The 20,573-nt window shown below is 62.5% G+C and overlaps 2 protein-coding genes across 2 annotated transcripts; both read left to right on the forward strand.

Annotated features, from left to right (window-relative positions):
• Positions 1 to 6,336: 6,336 nt before the first annotated feature.
• On the forward strand, positions 6,337 to 11,713 carry LOC310901148 (antigen WC1.1-like; the record flags this gene model as incomplete). The annotated part of the gene is made up of 10 exons (XM_083840271.1): positions 6,337 to 6,388; positions 6,513 to 7,169; positions 7,229 to 7,603; positions 7,704 to 8,024; positions 8,102 to 8,420; positions 8,491 to 8,795; positions 8,897 to 9,238; positions 9,354 to 9,500; positions 9,578 to 9,673; positions 9,753 to 11,713. 10 exons carry the CDS (start codon positions 6,337 to 6,339, stop codon positions 10,145 to 10,147), a joined length of 3,009 nt encoding a protein of 1,002 aa, XP_083696397.1. The 3' UTR covers positions 10,148 to 11,713.
• A 3,248-nt stretch (positions 11,714 to 14,961) lies between these two features.
• LOC310899891 (scavenger receptor cysteine-rich domain-containing protein SCART1-like) lies at positions 14,962 to 20,029 on the forward strand. Its single transcript, XM_083836922.1, has 12 exons — positions 14,962 to 15,214; positions 15,339 to 15,659; positions 15,736 to 16,050; positions 16,128 to 16,430; positions 16,531 to 16,851; positions 16,929 to 17,243; positions 17,314 to 17,622; positions 17,724 to 18,065; positions 18,181 to 18,327; positions 18,405 to 18,500; positions 18,580 to 18,666; positions 18,785 to 20,029. The coding sequence occupies exons 1-12, from the start codon at positions 15,163 to 15,165 to the stop codon at positions 19,528 to 19,530; spliced, it is 3,354 nt and encodes a 1,117-aa protein (XP_083693048.1). The 5' UTR covers positions 14,962 to 15,162; the 3' UTR covers positions 19,531 to 20,029.
• Positions 20,030 to 20,573: the final 544 nt, after the last annotated feature.

Below are 20,573 nucleotides of genomic sequence, written 5' to 3' on the forward strand. Positions count from 1 at the left end.
GGCCCCAGGGGTGGGTGGCCATGCCCATGGGGGGGCACCCATCCCTGCACAGCCCTCAGCACACTGCAGAAACGGCTCCATCGGCCCACCCACACCCGTGACCCAACATCATACCAGGGTCCTTGTGAAGTTTTTCAGCATGGCCTTTCCCTGCACAGCACTCTTTCTGATTAAAGCCCTCAAGTGCTTGGAACCTCACTCCCAGCACCAGTGCCTCTCTCTCTCCTGGGTCCATCTTCTGTCACTTTGTCCCATGGGGCAGAGCTGGGCCCGCAGGCCCATAGCTTTGGGCATGTGGGAAGGACAGGGAAGAGCCCAGGGCCTGGGCCCGGGGCCTTCCTTTGGCCCCAGAGCTGCACGCTCTCCCCGCCTGGAGAACAGGCTGAGGGAAGGGCACGGCGCTTCCCAGGGACACTTCCCCTGCCACAGCACCCCCAGCACCACCTCCCAGGACACAGCAGTGGGATCACGTGCACCCTCAGCAAGCTGGCAGAGGACACCAAGGTGGACAGGAGTGTTGATGTGTCTGGGGGCAGAAAGGCTCTGCAGAGGGACCTGGATAGGCTGGACTGATGGGCCGAGGCCAACTGTACGAGGTTCAACAAGGCCAAGTGCCGCGTCCTGCACTTGGGGCACAACAACCCCATGCAAGGCTGCAGGCTGGGGGCAGTGGCTGGAAAGCTGCCTGGTGGGAAGGGAGCTGGGGGGATTGGTGGGCAGGGGGCTGAACAGGAGCCAGCAGTGTGCTGAGGTAGCCAAGAGGGCCAACAGCCTCCTGGCTAGTATCAGAACTGGTGTGGCCAGCAGGGCGAGGGAAGTGATTGTCCCTCTGTACTCGTCCCTGTTGAGGCTACACCTTGAGTACTGTGTTCAGCTCTAGGGCCCCCACTACAAGAAGGACATGGACCAGTCCAGAGGAGGCCATGAGGGTGATCAGAGGGCTGGAGCAGCTCTCCTCTGCAGACAGGCTGAGGGAGTTGGGGTTGTTCAGCCTGAAGAAGAGAAGGCTCCAGGGAGACCTTCCAGTGGCTTTCCACTACTTAAAGGGGACTACAGGAAAGCTGGGGAGGGACTCTTCATCAGAGACTCTGCATCATGGCCTCTCATCCCTGCAGGGAGACAACAGCACCTCCCACTTGAGTGTTATCAGCAAACTTGCTGAGGATGCATTTCACTCCTGCATCCGGATCATGGATAAAAATGTTGAACGGGACTGGCTCTAGGGCTGAGCTCTGGGGAACAGCGCTAGTTACTGGCCACCAAACAGCTGGAGAAGCAAGTGCATTCCCCAGAGATGGCAAAGAGTCTAGAGGGGAAGACATGTGAGGAGTTGCTGCGCTGGCAGCCAGGAGGGCCAACTGCACCCTGGGTGCATCAGGCATGGCGTTGCTCGCTGGTCAAAGGAAGGGATTGTCCTTCTCTGCTCTGCCTGCTGCAGCCTCACCTCGAGCACTGCGTGCAGTTTGGGCACCACGGTATAAGGACATAAAACTTAGAGAGTGTCCAAAGGAGGGCTACAGAGATGGTTAAGGGTGTAGAGGAGAAGACGTGTGAGGAGCAGCTGAGGTCCCTTGGTTTGTTCAGCCCACACAGAGCAGGCTGAGGGGAGGCCTCATGGCGGCCTGCAGCTCCCTCACGAGGGGAGCGGAGGGGCAGGCGCTGAGCTCTGCTCTCTGGGGACAGCGACAGGACCCGAGGGAACGGCATGGAGCTGGGACAGGGGAGGGTCAGGCTGGGTGTGAGGGAAAGGTTCTGCACCCAGAGGGTGGTTGGGCACTGGGACAGGCTCCCCAGGGACATGGTCATAGCACCGAGCCTGCTGCAGTTCAAGAAGCCTTTGGACAACATTCTCAGACACATGGTCTGATTTTTGGGTGGTCCTTTGAGGACCCAGGAGTTGGACTTGATGATCTCTGTGGGTCCCTTCCAACTCGGCACATTCCATGATTCTGTGATTCTTCCTCCTGTTCTTGTGATGGCCCTGCTTTGGAGTAGCCTGCCTCACTGCCTCATCCTCTTCCTCCTCCTCCTCCTTCTCAGTAGGAGTTTCTGCCCTTACTAAACGAGGTGACTTTGGCATCCATTGTTTCGTCTTGTGGACAGAGGTGACTGAGAGAGGCATGGGTTGGTTCTCGGGCCCAGCCGCAGGGCCTGCCGCAGGGGCTGGCATGGCTGCATGTTGTAGTGATTTCTGTCTCTTTGGAATTGCCAGGGTGATGGCCCACCTTTCTCAAACATTTAACTAGGGTTTTAGGATTCTGCACCTGTTCAGGGCAGAAGTTCCCAAGCACTGGAGGTGCTTTTATATATATATATATATATGTATGTGTAAGTGTATGTATGCAGATAAATAGCCAGTGATATAGCACCTGTCAGGCTGAAGTTAACACACGTGAAGATATAAGAGTATGTCATAAAAAGATTGATTTTTTTTTTTACACTAGGCTTTCTGATATACCTACGGGAGTTTTGCGTAAAAACCCAAAGGAAAGCAAATGCCATTTCTCAAAAACTGTAGAAGAAGGAATATTAATTATGTTAATTAAACTGAAATACATTTTACATTTTCAAATATTTATATCTGAAGACAGCGGCAGAGAGGGCCGGGCTCTGCTGTGGTGGTTTTACCCTGCTACGCAGCTGAGCTCCACCAAAACCGCTCTCTCACTCGCCCTCCTTGATGACAATAGGGGAGATAATATGATGGAAAGGGCTCAAGTGTTGAGTTAAGAACAGGGAGATTGCTCACCAGTTACGGCATGGGCAATACAGACTCAGTGTAGAGAGATTAATATAATTTCTTTCCAATCATTAGCAGACTAGAAGAGTGAGGAACTAAAAGCAAGCTAAAAACACCTTCCCCCATCCACCCTCTTCTACATCCTCCCCCGATCGGTGCAGGGGAATAGGCAATGGGGGCTGCGGTCAGTCCCTGATGCTTCGTCTCTGCCACTCCTTCACAGTAACTCTCTGCCCCTGCTCCACGTGGGGTCCCTCCCACGGGATGCCGTCCTTCCCAAACTGATTCTGCAGGGGCTCCCACATGGCTCCAAACAACAGGGTCCATCCCCCAGGAGAAAACTGCTCCAGCTCGGGTCCCCCATGGGCGACAGCTCCCCCCAGACCCCCTGCTCCGGCGTGGGCTCCACTCCACAGGCTGCAGCGTGGAGATCTGCTCCAAGTAGGACCCATGGGCTGCAGGGGGACAGCCTGCTCCACCAGGGGCCTCTCCACAGGCCGCAGGGGAACTGCTGCTGGATAAGGGGAACGTCCTGGATGGGGGACCCCAGCACAAGAAAGATGTGGCCCTGCTGGAGCGAGTCCAGGGGAGGGCTGCAAAGGTGATCAGGGGGCTGGACCAGCTCTCCTATGAAGAAAGGCTGAGTGAGCTGGGGCTGTTCAGCCTGGAGAAGAGAAGGCTCTGGGGAGACCTCCTTGCGACCCTTCAGTACTTAAAGGGGTCTTATAAAAAGGATGGAGAAGGACTCTTTACTCAGGTAGGCAATGCCAGGAACCAGTGGGAATGGTTTTATACTAAAAGAGGATAGATTTAGATTAGACATTAGGAGGAACTTCTTCCCTGTGAGGGTAGTGAGGCAAACGTAGTTACCTAGCAGGTGGCATCCCTACCTACGGCAGGGGGTTGGAGTTACAACCTAAGCTAGTCTTTGATTCCCTCCAGCACCCAGAGCAGAGCTCACACGCAGAGGGCCTGGAGGCAACGGAACTGCAGGCCGGGAGCAGCAAAGTGGCCGGCTCTTACCCCATCTGCAAGGGCCCTGATGGCCCCACTCTGCTTCATCGTGTCCCTGCAGCTGGCTGCCTGTGTGCCTGTGCTGCACGTGGGCACTTCTTTGTGTTTATGGAGAGAGAGTGAGAGCGAGCACGAGAGCTGTCAGACACCTTCTGTGTCTGCAGGAGCAGAGCACAACAGCGAAGGCAGATCCTGCGCGCCTCCTGCGTGCACAGGGAGGTCTTTGGGACTGCTGAGAACGGCCCGACAGGAGGCCGGGAAGGAGCCCCCTGCACGAGCTGGCAGCTTGTAGCATTCATGAGCTGCTGCCTTTAGGATGGTCGCTTTGCTGCTGCTGGAGCATTGCAGGCTTCTAAATAGGAGTCAGTAAGAGAAAACAGGAGTCCCTGCCCCAGCGACCGCAGGTACAAGCAACATCAAATAGCTGCAGTTGATCTGTTTAAGCACTGAATTCACTCTGGGGAAGCACACTGCCTATCAGATCATATGCCCTAATACGGAAAGCAGCCTTCAAAAATGTTCTTCACAGCTCTGCTTTTCTCATTAGTGCACTGCGGGTAGTTTCTGAAAGCAAAACCTGTCCCAGCAAAATAGGCAACAGCATTCGCCTGTCCTTGTCCTTCCTGGACCAGACAGCAACCTGCTAAACCTCAGGATACGTGGTGGTTAAGAAGCTAGTAGTGAGCTGTTTCTTTATGGGTTTTGCTTCTTCCTTTTCTCAGATGATGGTTGTGATTGGTAATTTCCAGCACAGCTGCTTGAGTTGACGCAGTTGCTGTCGTTTAACCCAGCAGGCAGCTGAGTACCACAGAGCCCTTCACTGGTTCCCCTCCTCTGCCCAGCTGGGATGGGGCAGGGAACTGAGGGAAAAAAAATTAAATTAAATTAAATTAAAATTTAATTAAATTTAATTTATTTTTTTAAAAAAATTATAAAAAGGTTAAACTCGTGGCTTGAGTTCACCCTTCCTGCTGGGCAGCTTTCCAGCTACTCTGCCCCCAGTCTGTACCCTTGTATGGGGCCATCGGTGCTCTTGCTGAAGGTGCGCTCTCACCATCGTCCAGGCCCTGTGGGTAGACGCCCAAGAGGAGCGCAGCCTGTGCTGGGCCCCGGGCTCCTCCACTCGGCCAGACCTGAGCCACCCCATCACAGCAGTTGTTCGGATACCCCTCTGCAGGCCCAGCTGCAGGAAGGTCGCAGGCAGAGCTCCGCGGCCGCCTGCGGTGTGCAGGGGAAGGGAGCAGCCGGAGCAAGGGTGGGCAGGGAGAAGAGGGCAGGAAAGGGCCGGTGGTGTGTGGAGCAGGGCTGGGCAGCTCTCCTTGGGCCGAGGCCTGCACCTGCTCGCTGCAGCCTGCCCTATCTTCCTGCCCTGGCTGCCCGGGGCTGGAGCTGGAGCTGCCCGGGGCAGAAAGCGAGAAGCAGGAGGAGCTGGGGGGGGAGAGCAGCGCTGCTCTGGCACCCCGAGGACATCACCTGGGCCTGGTCCCCAGGCTGGGGTGGCCGCTTCCCACACTGCTCCTGGGGCTGACCTCCCCACCAGGGGGTTTGGGGCTGGGTGCCCAGCTTGCCAGCATGGCAAGGTCCTGCAGGCTGAAGCCCGACCCGGGGCTTTCTGAGCAGCCTGGGAGCTGCAGCCCCTTGGCAGAGCCCGACCCTGCAGTTGTCGCCCCAGGAGCCCCCGGTCCCCAGCGAGCCGTGACACCATGCGCTCCTCCTGCAGTGGGGCTGTGCCAGAAGGGCAATGCCCTGTGTCCCGACCCTGCGTACGGGCAGGGCTTCGCTTTTGAGCACCACCTGCGCATCCAGCACACAAGTAACACGTGGACTTTCTGCATCCACTGCTGCAGCTCAGTGCCCAAGAAGCCACGCAGGTCCCTTGGGCTCAGCCTTGGCTCCAAGCCCCGTTGTCAGCATCCCCACTGCTACACAAAGCCACGATGCTATTGCTAGCAGTGCAGGTGCCCCAGGAGCTGCATATGGTCAACGCCGATGTTGGGTCCCTAAGTGGGGAAACCGCCCCCCCTTCTACGTGCACTGCTCGGAGGGCGAGGAGCCATGGGTATGCACCTGCAGTGAGTGCCTGTGCCACTGGCCAGTGAAAGGAGCTGGAGAAATCTCTCCTGCATGTGTCAGGGAAAGCGCAGGGACCTGATTCTCCCTGGTGACCCCCAGGCTTCTTCCAGGTGGGTCAAGGCCACCCCTGACACAGGCTGAGTGCTGGGGTGCTGAGGGAGGTCATGTTCTGGGGACACCCCTGGCCCTGCAGGGACCTCCTATCCTTGGGTACAGCTCCTGCTGGGGGTCAGGGGAACACGGGTGCTGGGCAGGCTGGCTCACCTCGGGGACATGCAAGCGTGGAGCCCAATTGCGAGGGCGGGGGTGTCCATGACGCTAGAAGCGGAGCCGAGTCTCATATTTGGGCACAGAGCAGGTTATTGGAGGCTGGGCCCCGGCAGGCAGCAGATAACCCTCCTGATAGCGGCTCACAAGGTGCCTCCGCCGCCCCCATTGGCTCCTGCCAGCGGGGGCTGCCTATATATCCCCCTCCCCGCCGCGGGGCTGCGTCTGGCACTGGGGGCAGGATGGTGCCTGCCAGAGCACTGGGGCTGCTCCTCTGCGTGCAGCTCTGCGGGGGTGAGTGGTGGGGCTGGCCGTGGGGCAGGGGCTGGCCGTGGGGCAGTGGGCAAGCGGTGGGGCAGGGAGCAGCCGTGGGGCAGGCACCCCGCGGGCTCAGCAAGGTCCCTGGGGTTGCCCGCAGGCAGCGGGGAGCTGCGGCTGGTGGATGGCGGCGGGCGCTGCGCCGGCCGGGTGGAGGTGAAGCACGAGGGCGAGTGGGGCTCCGTCTGCAGCTACGACTTCGACTGGGACCACCGCGGCGCCGGCGTGGTGTGCCGGCAGCTGGGCTGCGGTGCGGTGGCCCGGGCATCCCCGTACGCCCCGTTTGGGCAGGGCAAGGGACGCATCTGGCTGCACCCAATCTTCTGCAACAGTACTGAGGCAAATCTACATGACTGCTTCCACTTTGGCTGGGGCAAACACTTCTGCAGCCACGAGTGGGACGTGGGGGTGACCTGCACAGGTAAGGGGGGGTGGTGGTACTGGGGATGCCGTGCCAGGACCCCCAGGACTGGACTGAGGCTGGTGCCCGGTACAGAGGCGGTGGAGCTGCGTCTGGCGGCTGGCAGGGGACCCTGTGAAGGGAGAGTGGAGGTGAAGCTGCGGGGACGCTGGGGCACGGTGGCAGATGACGAGTGGGATATGGAGGACGCTGAGGTGGTGTGCCAGCAGATGGGCTGCGGCTCGGCCGCTGGCGCCTACCAAGGCTCCCAATTTGGCCAAAGAGATGATCCCATCAGCTTAGCCTTTATCAACTGTGACGGGAATGAGAAGGCCCTTTGGGACTGCAAGATTCAGGGTTGGGGACCATATACCAGCCCTACTAAATATGACAGCGCTGTAGTATGCAAAGGTAAGAGCTGGGGACATGCAGCGCTGCAGGGAGCCCCATCGTCCGCATCCGCCCCAGGAGCCCTCCTCTCCTGGCAGGGTTCTCCCGTCTGACTGGAGGGGACGGCGCCTGCTCGGGGCGGCTGGAGGTGCGGCAGGGCCGCGCCTGGGCCACCGTCTGCCACGGCCACGTGGACCTCAAGGCCGCCCAGGTGGTCTGCAGGGAGCTGGGCTGCGGCATGGCAGTGGCCGTCCCCGGTGCCGGCCATTTTGGGGCAGCAACGGGGCCGCTCTGGGACGGCGCCTTTGAGTGCAACGGCAGCGAGCCACTCCTCGCCAACTGCGCCCGGCGGCCGACCCACGGGCAGTCCTGTGCTGGCCCCGCTTCTATCGTCTGCTCACGTAAGTGCTGGAGCTGGGGGGCTGGGGTGGACCCTTGCAGAGTGATGTGCCCAGTGGGTCCCTGCTCTGCTGCCTCCCAAGCACCCTCTCTCCACCGCAGCCTACACCGGTTTCCGTTTGGCGGATGGCGGCTCGGGCTGCGCCGGGCGGGTGGAGGTGGAGGAGCAGGGGACATGGGGAGCCCTGTGTGCCACCACCTGGGACCTGCCCGACGCCCACGTCCTGTGCCGCCACCTGGGCTGCGGCCCCGCCGCCTCCCTGCCCCCAGGAGGCCATTTTGGGACGGGCACGGCGACGGGGCTGCTGCGGCGCGATGCCCTGAGGTGCAGCGGGAGCGAGCGGCACCCGGGCGAGTGCCCCGTGGCGGTGCTGGGGGAGCCCGCCTGCCCCCCTGGCCATGCCGCCGCTGTCAACTGCTCAGGTGGGTGCAGGGGACGCGGGCACCCGTGGCAGGCGGGGAGCAGTGCCAGTCCCCACGGCATGGCCGGGCTCTTGCAGGCACCGCTGAGCCCCTGCGGCTGCTGGACGGGGAGAGCCGGTGCGACGGGCGGCTGGAGGTGGCCACAAGCCCCGGGCACTGGGCCCGTGTGACTGCGGGGCCGTGGGATGACCGAGATGCCTCCGTGGCGTGCCGGCAGCTGGGCTGCGGTGTGCCAGAGAAGGTCTACGCTGTGCCGGCCGCCAGCTTGGGCCCTGTGGAGCTGCAGGAGCTGCGGTGTGCTGGCACCGAGGAGCGCCTGGCACAGTGCAACGCCTCAGGGCCTGCCGCAGCGCCCAGCCACAGCCGCACAGAGGCGGCCGTTGCCTGCTCAGGTGAGTGCGCCGGGAAGGGCCGCGGGTGCCCAGCGGGTGCCCCCAGCCCCATCCTGGCCCTCCCGTGCAGGCAGCCGGCGGCTGAGGCTGGCGGGCGGCCCCGGGCGCTGCGCCGGCAGGGTGGAGGTGTACAGCGAGGGCACCTGGGGCACCGTCTGCCAGGACGCCTGGGACCTGCCACATGCCGACGTCGTGTGCCGCCAGCTGGGGTGCGGACGGGCCCTGGAGGCGCCCGGCTCTGAGCGCTTCGGGCCCGGCGTGGGGACGCTGTGGCCGGGTGCCGGGGGCTGCTCGGGGACGGAGGCGGCTCTCTGGGACTGCCCAGCCCCAGCACGGCGTGGCTGCCGCCGGGGCGGTGGTGCCGGTGCCGTGTGCTCAGGTGAGCACTGTGATCCCTGAGCTGGGGAGAAGTCCCCACTGCCCGTGGGGTGCGCGCTGCCCCGTGAGGTGCCGTGACCCTGCTGTCCCCTGTTGTTGCAGGGCTGCTGCGTCTGGCGGGGGGCAGCAGCAGCTGCAGCGGGCACCTGGAGGTGCTGCACGAGGGGACGTGGGGCCGCGTGTGCGCCAACGACACCAGCCCCGCCACAGCTGCCGTTGTCTGCCGCCAGCTGGGCTGTGGCACCAGGGGGAGGCTGGAGGCCGTCCCCGCACAGGGCTCGGTCCCTGCCTGGCTGGGCTGGGTGCAATGCCAGGAGGGGGCCCCCTCGCTCTGGCGCTGCCCCTCGGCGCCCTGGCACCTGCAGTCCTGCGGCCCCGCTGGGGTCACCCACATTGCCTGTGATGAGGACACCGAGGGCACGAGCGGGGCCACCACAACTGCAGGTAGCCGCTGCCAGCACGGGGATGCTTGCACAGGTGGCTCTGCCCGTGCCCACCGACCCCTGCTCCTGCTGCCGTGCGGATCCCGGCCTCACACTGCCCCTGGCCATCCCTGCAGGTGTCACCAGCAGCGTTGCCCCACTGACAGCAGTGTCGGGGAGCGTGCCCGTGCCCACGGTCCTGTGCGTGCTCCTGGGGACGCTGCTGGGCCTGGCCCTGGCAGCCCTGGCTGTGCAGGCACACCGCGCACGGGTGCAACGCCGAGGTGGGCACTGCCTTGGGGGTTCCCCTGGGATCATGGAGGACAGAGGGGGATGCCGATGCAATGCTACTGCCTTTCAGGCCCCATAAGAGCCACGGATCCCGGCTCTGAGGCCGTGTACGAAGAGCTGGATTACAGCCTGATGCCCGAGTACCAGGAGGTGCCCAGCCACACAGGTGGGAGCATGGTCGCCCCCGTGGCCTGGGGCTGTCCCCATCCCTGGGCAAGCACCCAGTGCCCTCTTCTCCACTGCAGGCTCCCAGTCCAAGGGCTCAGGCATGAAGCTGCAAGATGAGAACTGGGAGAGCAATAAGGAGGAGCAGAACCCGAGGGAGGTCCCAGGTAGGGGAAAGGGGACTCAGCAGAGACAGAAATGCACAGGGGACCGAGGAGAGGGGCTGTGGCCAAGCAGTGGTGCTGGGGAGCTGAGGAAGTGTGGCCCTTGCGGCTGCGTCCTCAGCCCCAGCCCCTCCCTGCCTGGCGCAGCACCCCCTGCCCAGTCCAGGCACAGCCCCCCGGATGGCTACGACGATGCTGCATCCGTGCTGGAGGAGCCCCCTTCTCCCCACGGCGGGGACACCCCGGCGCAGCCCCATGGGGACACGGGCTATGATGACGTTGATGTCAGCACCCTGGGGACAGCGCCGTGAGGAGACACTGGGGACATGGCTGCAAGAGGGGGCTCCGGCCCCAGGGGTGGGTGGCCATGCCCATGGGGGCCACCCATCCCTGCACAGCCCTCAGCACGCTGCAGAAACGGCTCCATCGGCCCACCCCCACCCGTGGCTCAACGTCACGCCAGGGTCCTTGTGAAGTTTATCAGCATGGCCTTTCCCTGCACAGCACTCTTTCCGATTAAAGTCCCCAAGTGCTTGGAACCTCACTCCCAGCACCGGCGCCTCTCTCCCTCCTGAGTCCATCGTCCGTCCCTTGGGGCCACAGGGCAGAGCTGGGCCCGCAGGCACATCCCCATGGCTCTGGGCACGCAGGAAGGATGGGGAAGAGCCCAGGGCCTGGGCCCAGGGCCTTTCTTTGGCCCCAGAGCTGCACGCTCTCCCCAACAGGAGAACAGGCTGAGGGAAGGGCACGGTGCATCATAAGGACGCTTCCTGTGCTCCAGCCTGCCACCTCCCAGTGCACAGTGAGGGGATCGCATGTACCCTCAGCAAGCCGGCAGAGGACACCAAGGTGGACAGGAGTGTTGATGTGTCTGGGGGCAGAAAGGCTCTGCGGAGGGACCTGGATAGCCTGGACCGATGGGCCGAGGCCAACTGTTCGAGGTTCAACAAGGCCAAGTGCTGGAAAGCTGCCTGGTGGGAAGGGAGCTGGGGGGATTGGTGGGCAGGCAGCTGAACAGGAGCCAGCAGTGTGCTCAGGAGGCCAAGAAGGCCAACAGCATCCTGGCTAGTGTCAGAAATAGCATGGCCAGCAGGGCAAGGGAAATGATTGTTCCTCTGTACTCAGCCCTGTTGAGGCTACACTTTGAGTACTGTGTTAAACTCTAGGGCCCCCACTACAAGAAGGACATGGACCTATTAGAACAGAATTTTCTCATTAGTGCACTGCAAGTAGTTTCTGAAAACAAAACCTGTCCCAGCAAAATAGGCAACAGCATTCGCCTGTCCCTCTCCTTCCTGGACCAGACAGCAACCTGCTAAACCTCAGGATATGTGATGGTTAAGAAGCTGGTAGTGAGCTGTTTCTTTATGGGTTTTGCTTCTTCCTTTTCTCAGATGATGGTTGTGATTGGTAATTTCCAGCACAGCTGCTTGAGTTGGCGCAGGTTGCTGTCGTTTAACCCAGCAGGCAGCTGAGTACCACAGAGCCCTTCACTGGCTCCCCTCCCCTGCCCAAGTGGGATGGGGCAGAGAACTCAGAAAAAAAAAAAAAAGGTTAAACTCATGGGTTACTGTCATGAGACAGTTAAATAGGACAGCAAGTGAAGGGAAAATAATAATGATGATAGCAGTAAATAAATAAGTATATAGATTTGAAACAAGTGGTGCACAGTGCAATTGCTCAATATGCTCTGACCGAAGCCCAGCCTGTCCCCAGGCAGCAGTCCCCCCCAGCACACCCCCTCCGTCTTTATTGTTCAGCATGATGCCATATAGGATGCAGTGTCCCTTTGGCCAGTTTGGCTCACCCGATGTGTTTGGGAGAAGAGCCGGACCCCCACCTCCCTACAGCCTCCTTTAAGGTATTTCAAGAGCATGATAAGGTCACCCCTGAGCCTCCTTTTCTCCAGGCCTTTTTCAGCGGCTCTCAGCAACTCCTCATAAGACTTGTTCTCTAGACACTTCAACAGCTTTGCTGCCCTTCTTTGGACACACTCCAGCACCTGCCTGTCCTTCTTGTAGTGAGGGGCACAAAACTGAACACAGTTTTTGAGTTCTAGTCCCTCCAGGGCCTAATAGAGAGGGACAATCATTTCCCTCTCTATTGATCACCTGGGTGCCGTGCAAGTGATTGTACTCGAGATAATCTGCTCCATGATCTTCCCCAACACTAGGGTCAGACTGACGGGCCTGTAGTTCCCCGGATCCACCTTCCGGCCTTTCTTGGTGGTGTGTGTCACATTTGCTATCAGCCAGTCAACTGTGACCTCCCCTGATAGCCAGGACTGCTGATAAAAGATGGGAAATGGCTTGTTGAGCACTTCTGCCAGCTCTCTCAGTATGCTTGGGTGGATCCTATCTGGTCCCATAGACTCAGATTGTGCATTTCCCAGTGGTACAGGAGGTCACTAACCATTTCCTCGTGGATTATGGGGGCTTCATTCTGCTCCCTGTCCCTATCTTCCAGCTCAGGGGGTTGGATACATGGAAAACCACGGGTCTTGCTGCTAAAGACTAAGGCAAAGAAGGCAGTAAGTACCTCAGCCTTTTCCTCATCTCTGGTCAGTGTGTTTTTCCCCCACATCCAATAAAGGCCGGAGATTCTCCTTCATCCTCCTTTTGTTGCTAGAGTATCTAGAGAAGCATTTTCTATTGTCCTTGGGGACAGAAGCCAGACTCAGTTCCAGCTGGCCTTTGGCCCTTCTCCTTTTCTCCCTGCATAGGTTCACAACATCTTTGGACGATGCGCCTGAGTGGCCGGCCTCTTCTTCCAAAGGTCATAAGCTCTCTCTTTTTTTTTTTCCTTTTTTTTTTTTTTTTTTCCCTGAGCTCAAGCCCCAGCTCTGTTCAGTCGGGCCCATCCTATTCCCTGCAGGCTCATCTTTTGGCACATGGGGACAGCCTGCTCCTGCGCCTTTAGGACTCCCTTCTCAAAGAGTGTCCAGCATTCCTGGACTCCTTTCCCTTCAGGACTGCCTCCCAAGGGATTCCACCAACCAGTCTCCAGAGCAGGCCGAAGTCTGCCCTCCAGAAGTCCAAGGTGGCAGTTCTGCTAACCCCTCTCCTTACTTGCCCCAGAATCAAAAATTCTGAATTCCTGATCACTAGGGCCAAGATAGCCTCCAGCCTTCACATCACCCACAAGCCCTCCGCTGTTGACAAGGAAAAGGCCCAGCAGGGCGCCTTCCCTACTTGGCTCCCTCTGCGGCTGCATCAGGAAGTTCTCTTCCATGCACTCCAGGAACCTCCCTGACTGCTTCCTGCCCGCTGTCTTACATTTCCAGCAGATGCCTGCTAAGTCCATGTCCCCCCGGAGATCAAGGTCTAGCTCTCGGGAGTCTTCTCCCACCTGCTGAGAGAATATTTCACCGTCCCCTTCGTCCTGGTTGGGCGGTGTGTAACAGCTGGGGGCTCCAGCAGCAGCCTCCCAGCACTGAGCAGAGGGAAGGATCACCTCTGTGGAGCTGCTGGCACCCCTGTGCCTGAGGCAGCCAAGAATGCCGGTAGCGGCAAGGGCACGCAGCTGCCCCGTGCCCCGCGCAGTGTCCACCAGGAGCCCTGGTCCCTTCCTGCCGAGCTGCTTTCCAGCTGGGTGCCCGCAGCAGGTCCTGGTGCTGGGGCTGCTCTTCCCCAGGGGCAGGGCTCCTGCTGAGGGTGCGCTCTCACCATCGTCCAGGCCCTGTGGGTAGACGCCCAAGAGGAGCGCAGCCTGTGCTGGGCCCCGGGCTCCTCCACTCGGCCAGACCCGAGCCGCCCCGTCACAGCAGTTGGTGGGCTACCCCTCTGCAGGCCCAGCTGCAGGAAGGTCGCGGGCAGAGCTCTGCGGCCGCCTGCGGTGTGCAGGGGAAGGGAGCAGCCGGAGCAAGGGTGGGCAGGGAGAAGAGGGCACGAAAGGGCCGGTGGTGTGTGGAGCAGGGCCGGGCAGCTCTCCTTGGGCCGAGGCCTGCGCCTGCTCGCTGCAGCCTGCCCTATCTTCCTGCCCTGGCTGCCCAGGGCTGGAGCTGGAGCTGCCTGGGGCAGAAAGCGAGAGAGGGAAGAGGTGGGGGGGAGAGCAGCGCTGCTCTGGCACCCCGAGGACGTCCCCTGGGCCTGGTCCCCAGGCTGGGGTGGCCGCTTCCCACTCTGCTCCTGGGGCTGACCTCCCCACCAGGGGGTTTGGGGCTGGGTGCCCAGCTTGCCGGCACGGCAAGGTCCTGCGGGCTGAAGCCCGGCCCGGGCCTTTCTGAGCAGCCCAGGAGCTGCAGCCCCTTGGCAGAGCCCGGCTCTGCAGCCGTGGACCCAGGAGCCCCCTGTCCCCAGCAAGCCGTGCTGCCACGCGCTCCTCCTGCAGCGGGGCTGTGCCAGAAGGGCAATGCCCTGTGTCCCGGCCCTGCGTACAGGCAGGGCTTCACTTTTGAGCGATGCCTGCACATCCGGCACACACTTCCTCCTGCCCCAGCACCGGGCTGCACACAGGGACACGGGCAGGGAGGGCTGGGCCCCTGCTCCTGGCCCCTTCTAAAGCTGGGGGCTTCTGTGTTGGCCCTGCAGCAGCTGGACCCCCCCACACCAAGCTGCGCTCTGTGGCTGTCTCTGTGCCTGCTGCTAGTGTCAGGCTGCCTCCTCCTCGTCCTTCTCGTCCGTACATGTTCCTAGGGCTCAGCCTCGCCTCCAAGCCCCGTTGGTAGCATCCCCGCTGCTGCACAAAGCCACGATGCTATCGCCAGCAGTGCAGGTGGCCCAGCAGCTGCGTGAGGTCGGTGTTGAAGCTGGGTCCCCGAGTGGGGGAAACCGTCTCCCTTGTGCCCTGTGCCCTGTGCCACCAGCCACTGCAAGGGGCTGGAGATGTCCCTCCTGCACGTGTCAGGGCCAGAACAGAGACCAGATTCTCCCCGGTGACCCCCAGACTTGTTCCAGGTGGGTCAAGGCTTCCTAAACCCCCGACAAAGGCTGAGTACAGGGGTGCTGAGGGAGGCCATGTTCTGAGGCAGGACCCTATTCTGGGGCCTCTCCTGTCCCCAAGGGGACCTGCTCTCCTTGGACACAGCCCCAACCCCAGCTCAAGGGGACATGGGTGCCAGACAGGCTCGCTCCCCTTGAGGACATACAGGCGCTGAAAACCCATAGGGCACGGGGGGGGGGGGGGGGGTGCATGACGCCAGAAGCGGAGCGAGTCTCATATTTGGGCACAGAGCAGGTTATTGGAGGCTGGGCCCCGGCAGGCTGCAGATAACCCTCCTGATAGCGGCTCACAAGGTGCCTCCGCCGCCCCCATTGGCTCCTGCCAGCGGGGGCTGCCTATATATCCCCCTCCCCGCCGCGGGGCTGCGTCTGGCACTGGGGGCAGGATGGTGCCTGCCAGAGCACTGGGGCTGCTCCTCTGCGTGCAGCTCTGCGGGGGTGAGTGGTGGGGCTGGCCGTGGGGCAGGGGCTGGCCGTGGGGCAGTGGGCAAGCGGTGGGGCAGGGAGCGGCCGTGGGGCAGGCACCCCGCGGGCTCAGCAAGGTCCCTGGGGTTGCCCGCAGGCAGCGGCGAGCTGCGGCTGGTGGATGGCGGCGGGCGCTGCGCCGGCCGGGTGGAGGTGAAGCACGAGGGCGAGTGGGGCTCCGTCTGCAGCTACGACTTCGACTGGGACCACCGCGGTGCTGGCATAGTGTGCCGGCAGCTGGGCTGCGGTGCGGTGGCCCGGGCATCCCCGTACGCCCCGTTTGGGCAGGGCAAGGGACGCATCTGGCTGCACCCCTTCTCCTGCAACGGTACTGAAGCAAATCTACATGACTGCTTCCACTTTGGCTGGGGCCAGCCGTTCTGTGACCACAAGTGGGATGTGGGGGTGACCTGCACAGGTAAGGGGGGGGGGGTGGTGCTGGGGATGCCGTGCTGGGACCCCCAGGACAGGACTGAGGCTGGTCCCTGGTGCAGAGGCGGTGGATCTGCGTCTGGCAGCTGGCAGGGGACCCTGTGAGGGGAGAGTGGAGGTGAAGCTGCAGGGACGTTGGGGCATGGTATCAGACAACGAGTGGGACATGGAGGACGCCGAAGTGGTGTGCCAGCAGATGGGCTGCGGCTCGGCTCTTGGTGCCTACCACAGCTCCCTCTTTGGCCAAGCTGACGGTCCCATCAGCTTAGCCTTTATCAACTGTAAGGGGGATGAGAAGGCCCTTTGGGACTGCCATATTCTGGGCTGGGGACCCTACAATGGCCCTCATGTCTATGACACTGCTGTGGTCTGCCAAGGTGAGTGCTGGGGACATGTGGTGCTGCAGGGAGCCCCATTATCAGCAACCGCCCCAGGAGCCCTCTTCTCCTGGCAGGGTTCTCCCGTCTGACTGGAGGGGACGGAGCCTGCTCGGGGCGGCTGGAGGTGCGGCAGGGCCGCGCCTGGGCCACCGTCTGCCACGGCCACGTGGACCTCAAGGCCGCCCAGGTGGTCTGCAGGGAGCTGGGCTGCGGCATGGCACTGGCCGTCCCCGGTGCCGGCCATTTTGGGGCAGCAACGGGGCCGCTCTGGGACGGCGCCTTTGAGTGCAACGGCAGCGAGCCACTCCTCGCCAACTGTGCCCGGCGGCCGACCCACGGCCAGTCCTGTGCTGGCCCCGCTGCTATCGTCTGCTCACGTAAGTGCTGGGGCTGGGGGGCTGGGGTGGACCCTTGCAGAGTGATGTGCCCAGTGGGTCGCTGTTGTGCTGCCCCCCCAGTGCCCTCTCTTCGCTGCAGCCTACACCGGTTTCCGTTTGGCGGATGGCGGCTCGGGCTGCGCCGGGCGGGTGGAGGTGGAGGAGCAGGGGACATGGGCACCCCTGTGTGCCACCGCCTGGGACCTGCCCGACGCCCACGTCCTGTGCCGCCACCTGGGCTGCGGCCCCGCCGCCTCCCTGCCCCCAGGAGGCCATTTTGGGATGGGCACGGCGACGGGGCTGCTGCGGCGCGATGCCCTGAGCTGCAGCGGGAGCGAGCGGCACCCGGGCGAGTGCCCCGTGGCGGTGCTGGGGGAGCCCGCCTGCCCCCCTGGCCACGCCGCCGCCGTCAACTGCTCAGGTGGGTGCAGGGAACGCGGGGACCCGTGGCAGGCGGGGAGCAGTGCCCGTCCCCACGGCATGGCCGGGCTCTTGCAGGCGCCGCTGAGCCCCTGCGGCTGCTGGACGGGGAGAGCCGGTGCGACGGGCGGCTGGAGGTGGCCACAAGCCCCGGGCACTGGGCCCGTGTGACTGCGGGGCCGTGGGATGACCGAGCTGCCTCCGTGGCGTGCCGGCAGCTGGGCTGCGGTGTGCCAGAGAAGGTCTACGCTGTGCCAGCCGCCAGCTTGGGCCCTGTGGAGCTGCAGGAGCTGCGGTGTGCTGGCACCGAGGAGCGCCTGGCACAGTGCAACGCCTCGGGGCCTGCCGCAGCGCCCAGCCACAGCCCCACAGGGGCGGCCGTTGCCTGCTCAGGTGAGTGCGCCGGGAAGGGCCGCGGATGCCCAGCGGGTGCCGCCAGCCCCATCCTGGCCCTCCCGTGCAGGCAGCCGGCGGCTGAGGCTGGCGGGCGGCCCCGGGCGCTGCGCCGGCAGGGTGGAGGTGTACAGCGAGGGCACCTGGGGCACCGTCTGCCAGGACGCCTGGGACCTGCCACATGCCGACGTCGTGTGCCGCCAGCTGGGGTGCGGACGGGCCCTGGAGGCGCCCGGCTCTGAGCGCTTCGGGCCCGGCGTGGGGACGCTGTGGCCGGGTGCCGGGGGCTGCTCGGGGACGGAGGCGGCTCTCTGGGACTGCCCAGCCCCAGCACAGCGTGTCTGCCGCCGGGGCGGTGGTGCCGGTGCCGTGTGCTCAGGTGAGCACTGTGATCCCTGAGCTGGGGAGCAGTCCCCACTGCCCGTGGGGTGCGCGCTGCCCCGTGAGGTGCCGTGACCCCGCTGTCCCCTGTTGTTGCAGGGCTGCTGCGTCTGGCGGGGGGCAGCAGCAGCTGCAGCGGGCACCTGGAGGTGCTGCACGAGGGGACGTGGGGCCGCGTGTGCGCCAACGACACCAGCCCCGCCACAGCTGCCGTTGTCTGCCGTCAGCTGGGCTGTGGCACCGGGGGGAGGCTGGAGGCCGTCAATGCACAGGGCTCGGTCCCTGCCTGGCTGGGCTGGGTGCAATGCCAGGAGGGGGTCCCCTCGCTCTGGCGCTGCCCCTCGGCGCCTTGGCACCTGCACTCCTGCGGTCCTGATGGGGTCACCCACATCGCCTGTGACGAGGACACCGAGGGAACGAGCGGGGCCACCACAACTGCAGGTAGGAGCTGCCAGCACAGGGATGCTTGCACAGGTGGCTCTGCCCGTGCCCACTGACCCCTGACCCTGCTGCCGTGCGGATCCCAGCCTCACGCTGCCCGTGGCCATCCCTGCAGGTGTCACCAGCAGCGTTGCCCCACTGACAGCAGTGTCGGGGAGCGTGCCCGTGCCCACGGTCCTGTGCGTGCTCCTGGGGACGTTGCTGGGCCTGGCCCTGGCAGCCCTGGCTGTGCAGGCACACCGCGCACGGGTGCAACGCCGAGGTGGGCACTGCCTTGGGGGTTCCCCTGGGATCATGGAGGACAGAGGGGGATGCCGATGCAATGCTACTGCCTTTCAGGCCCCATCAGAGCCATGGATCCCGGCTCTGAGGCCGTGTACGAGGAGCTGGATTACAGCCTGATGCCCGAGTACCAGGAGGTGCCCAGTCACACAGGTGGGAGCACGGTCGTCCCTGGGGCCTGGGGCTGTCCCCATCCCTGGACAAGCACCCAGTGCCCTCTTCTCCACTGCAGGCTCCCTGTCAAAGGGCTCAGGCATGAAGCTGCAAGATGAGAACTGGGATAGCAACAAGGAGGAGCACAACCCGAGGGAGGTCCCAGGTAGGGGAAAGGGGACTCAGCAGAGACAGGAAGGCACAGGGGACCGAGGAGAGGGGCCGTGGCCGAGCAGTGGTGCTGGGGAGCTGAGGAAATGTGGCCCTTCTTGCTGCGTCCTCAGCCCCGGCCCCTCCCTGCCTGGCACAGCCCCCCCAGCCCAGTCCAGGCACAGCCCCCCAGATGGCTACGACGATGCTGCAGCCGTGCTGGAGGAGCCCCCTGCTCCCCACGGCGGGGACACCCCGGCGCAGCCCCACGGGGACACGGGCTATGATGACGTTGACGTCAGCACCCTGGGGACAGCGCCGTGAGGAGAGCCTGGGGACATGGCTGCAAGAGGGGGCTCCGGCCCCAGGGGTGGGTGGCCCTGCCCATGGGGGGGCACCCATCCCTGCACAGCCCTCAGCACGCTGCAGAAACGGCTCCATCGGCCCACCCGCACCTGTGGCCCAACGTCACGCCAGGGTCCTTGTGAAGTTTTTCTGCATGGCCTTTCCCTGCACAGCACTCTTTCCGATTAAAGCCCCCAAGTGCTTGGAACCTCACTCCCAGCACCGGCGCCTCTCTCTCTCCCGGGTCCATCGTCCGTCCCTTGGGGCCACAGGGCAGAGCTGGGCCCGCAGGCACATCCCCATGGCTCTGGGCATGCAGGAAGGATGGGGAAGAGCCCAGGGCCTGGGCCCAGGGCCTTCCTTTGGCCCCAGAGCTGCACGCTCTCCCCAACAGGAGAACAGGCTGAGGGAAGGGCACGGTGCATCCCAAGGACGCTTCCCCTGCCCCAGCCTGCCACCTCCCAGTGCACAGCGAGGGGATCGCATGTACCCTCAGCAAGCCGGCAGAGGATACCAAGGTGGACAGGAGTGTTGATGTGCCTGAGGGCAGGAAGGCCTGCAGAGGGACCTGGATAGGCTGGACCGATGGGCCGAGGCCAACTGTACGAGGTTCAACAAGGCCAAGTGCCGCGTCCTGCACTTGGGGCACAACAACCCCATGCAAGGCTGCAGGCTGGGGGCAGAGAGGCTGGAAAGCTGCCTGGCGGGAAGGGAGCTGGGGGGATTGGTGGGCAGGGGGCTGAACAGGAGCCAGCGGTGTGCTCAGGAGGCCAAGAAGGCCAACAGCATCCTGGCTAGTATCAGAAATAGCATGGCCAGCAGGGCAAGGGAAATGATTGTCCCCCTGTACTCAGCCCTGTTGAGGCTACACTTTGAGTACTGTGTTAAACTCTAGGGCCCCCACTACAAGAAGGACATGGACCTATTAGAACAGAATTTTCTAATTAGTGCACTGCGGGTAGTTTCTGAAAGCAAAACCTGTCCCAGCAAAATAGGCAACAGCATTCACCTGTCCTTGTCCTTCCTGGACCAGACAGCAACCTGCTAAACCTCAGGATACGTGGTGGTTAAGAAGCTAGTAGTGAGCTGTTTCTTTATGGGTTTTGCTTCTTCCTTTTCTCAGATGATGGTTGTGATTGGTAATTTCCAGCACAGCTGCTTGAGTTGGCGCAGGTTGCTGTCGTTTAACCCAGCAGGCAGCTGAGTACCACAGAGCCCTTCACTGGCTCCCCTCCCCTGCCCAAGTGGGATGGGGCAGGGAACTCAGAAAAAAAAAAAAAAAGGTTAAGGTTGTCATAAAGGTTGTCATGAGACAGTTAAATAGAACAGCAAGTGAAGGGAAAATAATAATGATGATATAAGTAAATAAATAAGTATATAGATTTGAAACAAGTGGTGCACAGTGCAATTGCTCAATATGCTCTGACCGAAGCCCAGCCTGTCCCCAGGCAGCAGTCCCCCTCAGCCAACCCCCTCCGTTTTTATTGTTCAGCATGATGCCATATAGGATGCACTGTCCCTTTGGCCAGTTTGGCTCACCCAATGTGTTTGGGAGAAGAGCCGGACCCCCACCTCCCT

The sequence above is a fragment of the Anser anser genome, assembly GCF_964211835.1.
Source record: "Anser anser genome assembly, chromosome: 5".
Classification (NCBI taxonomy): domain Eukaryota; kingdom Metazoa; phylum Chordata; class Aves; order Anseriformes; family Anatidae; genus Anser; species Anser anser.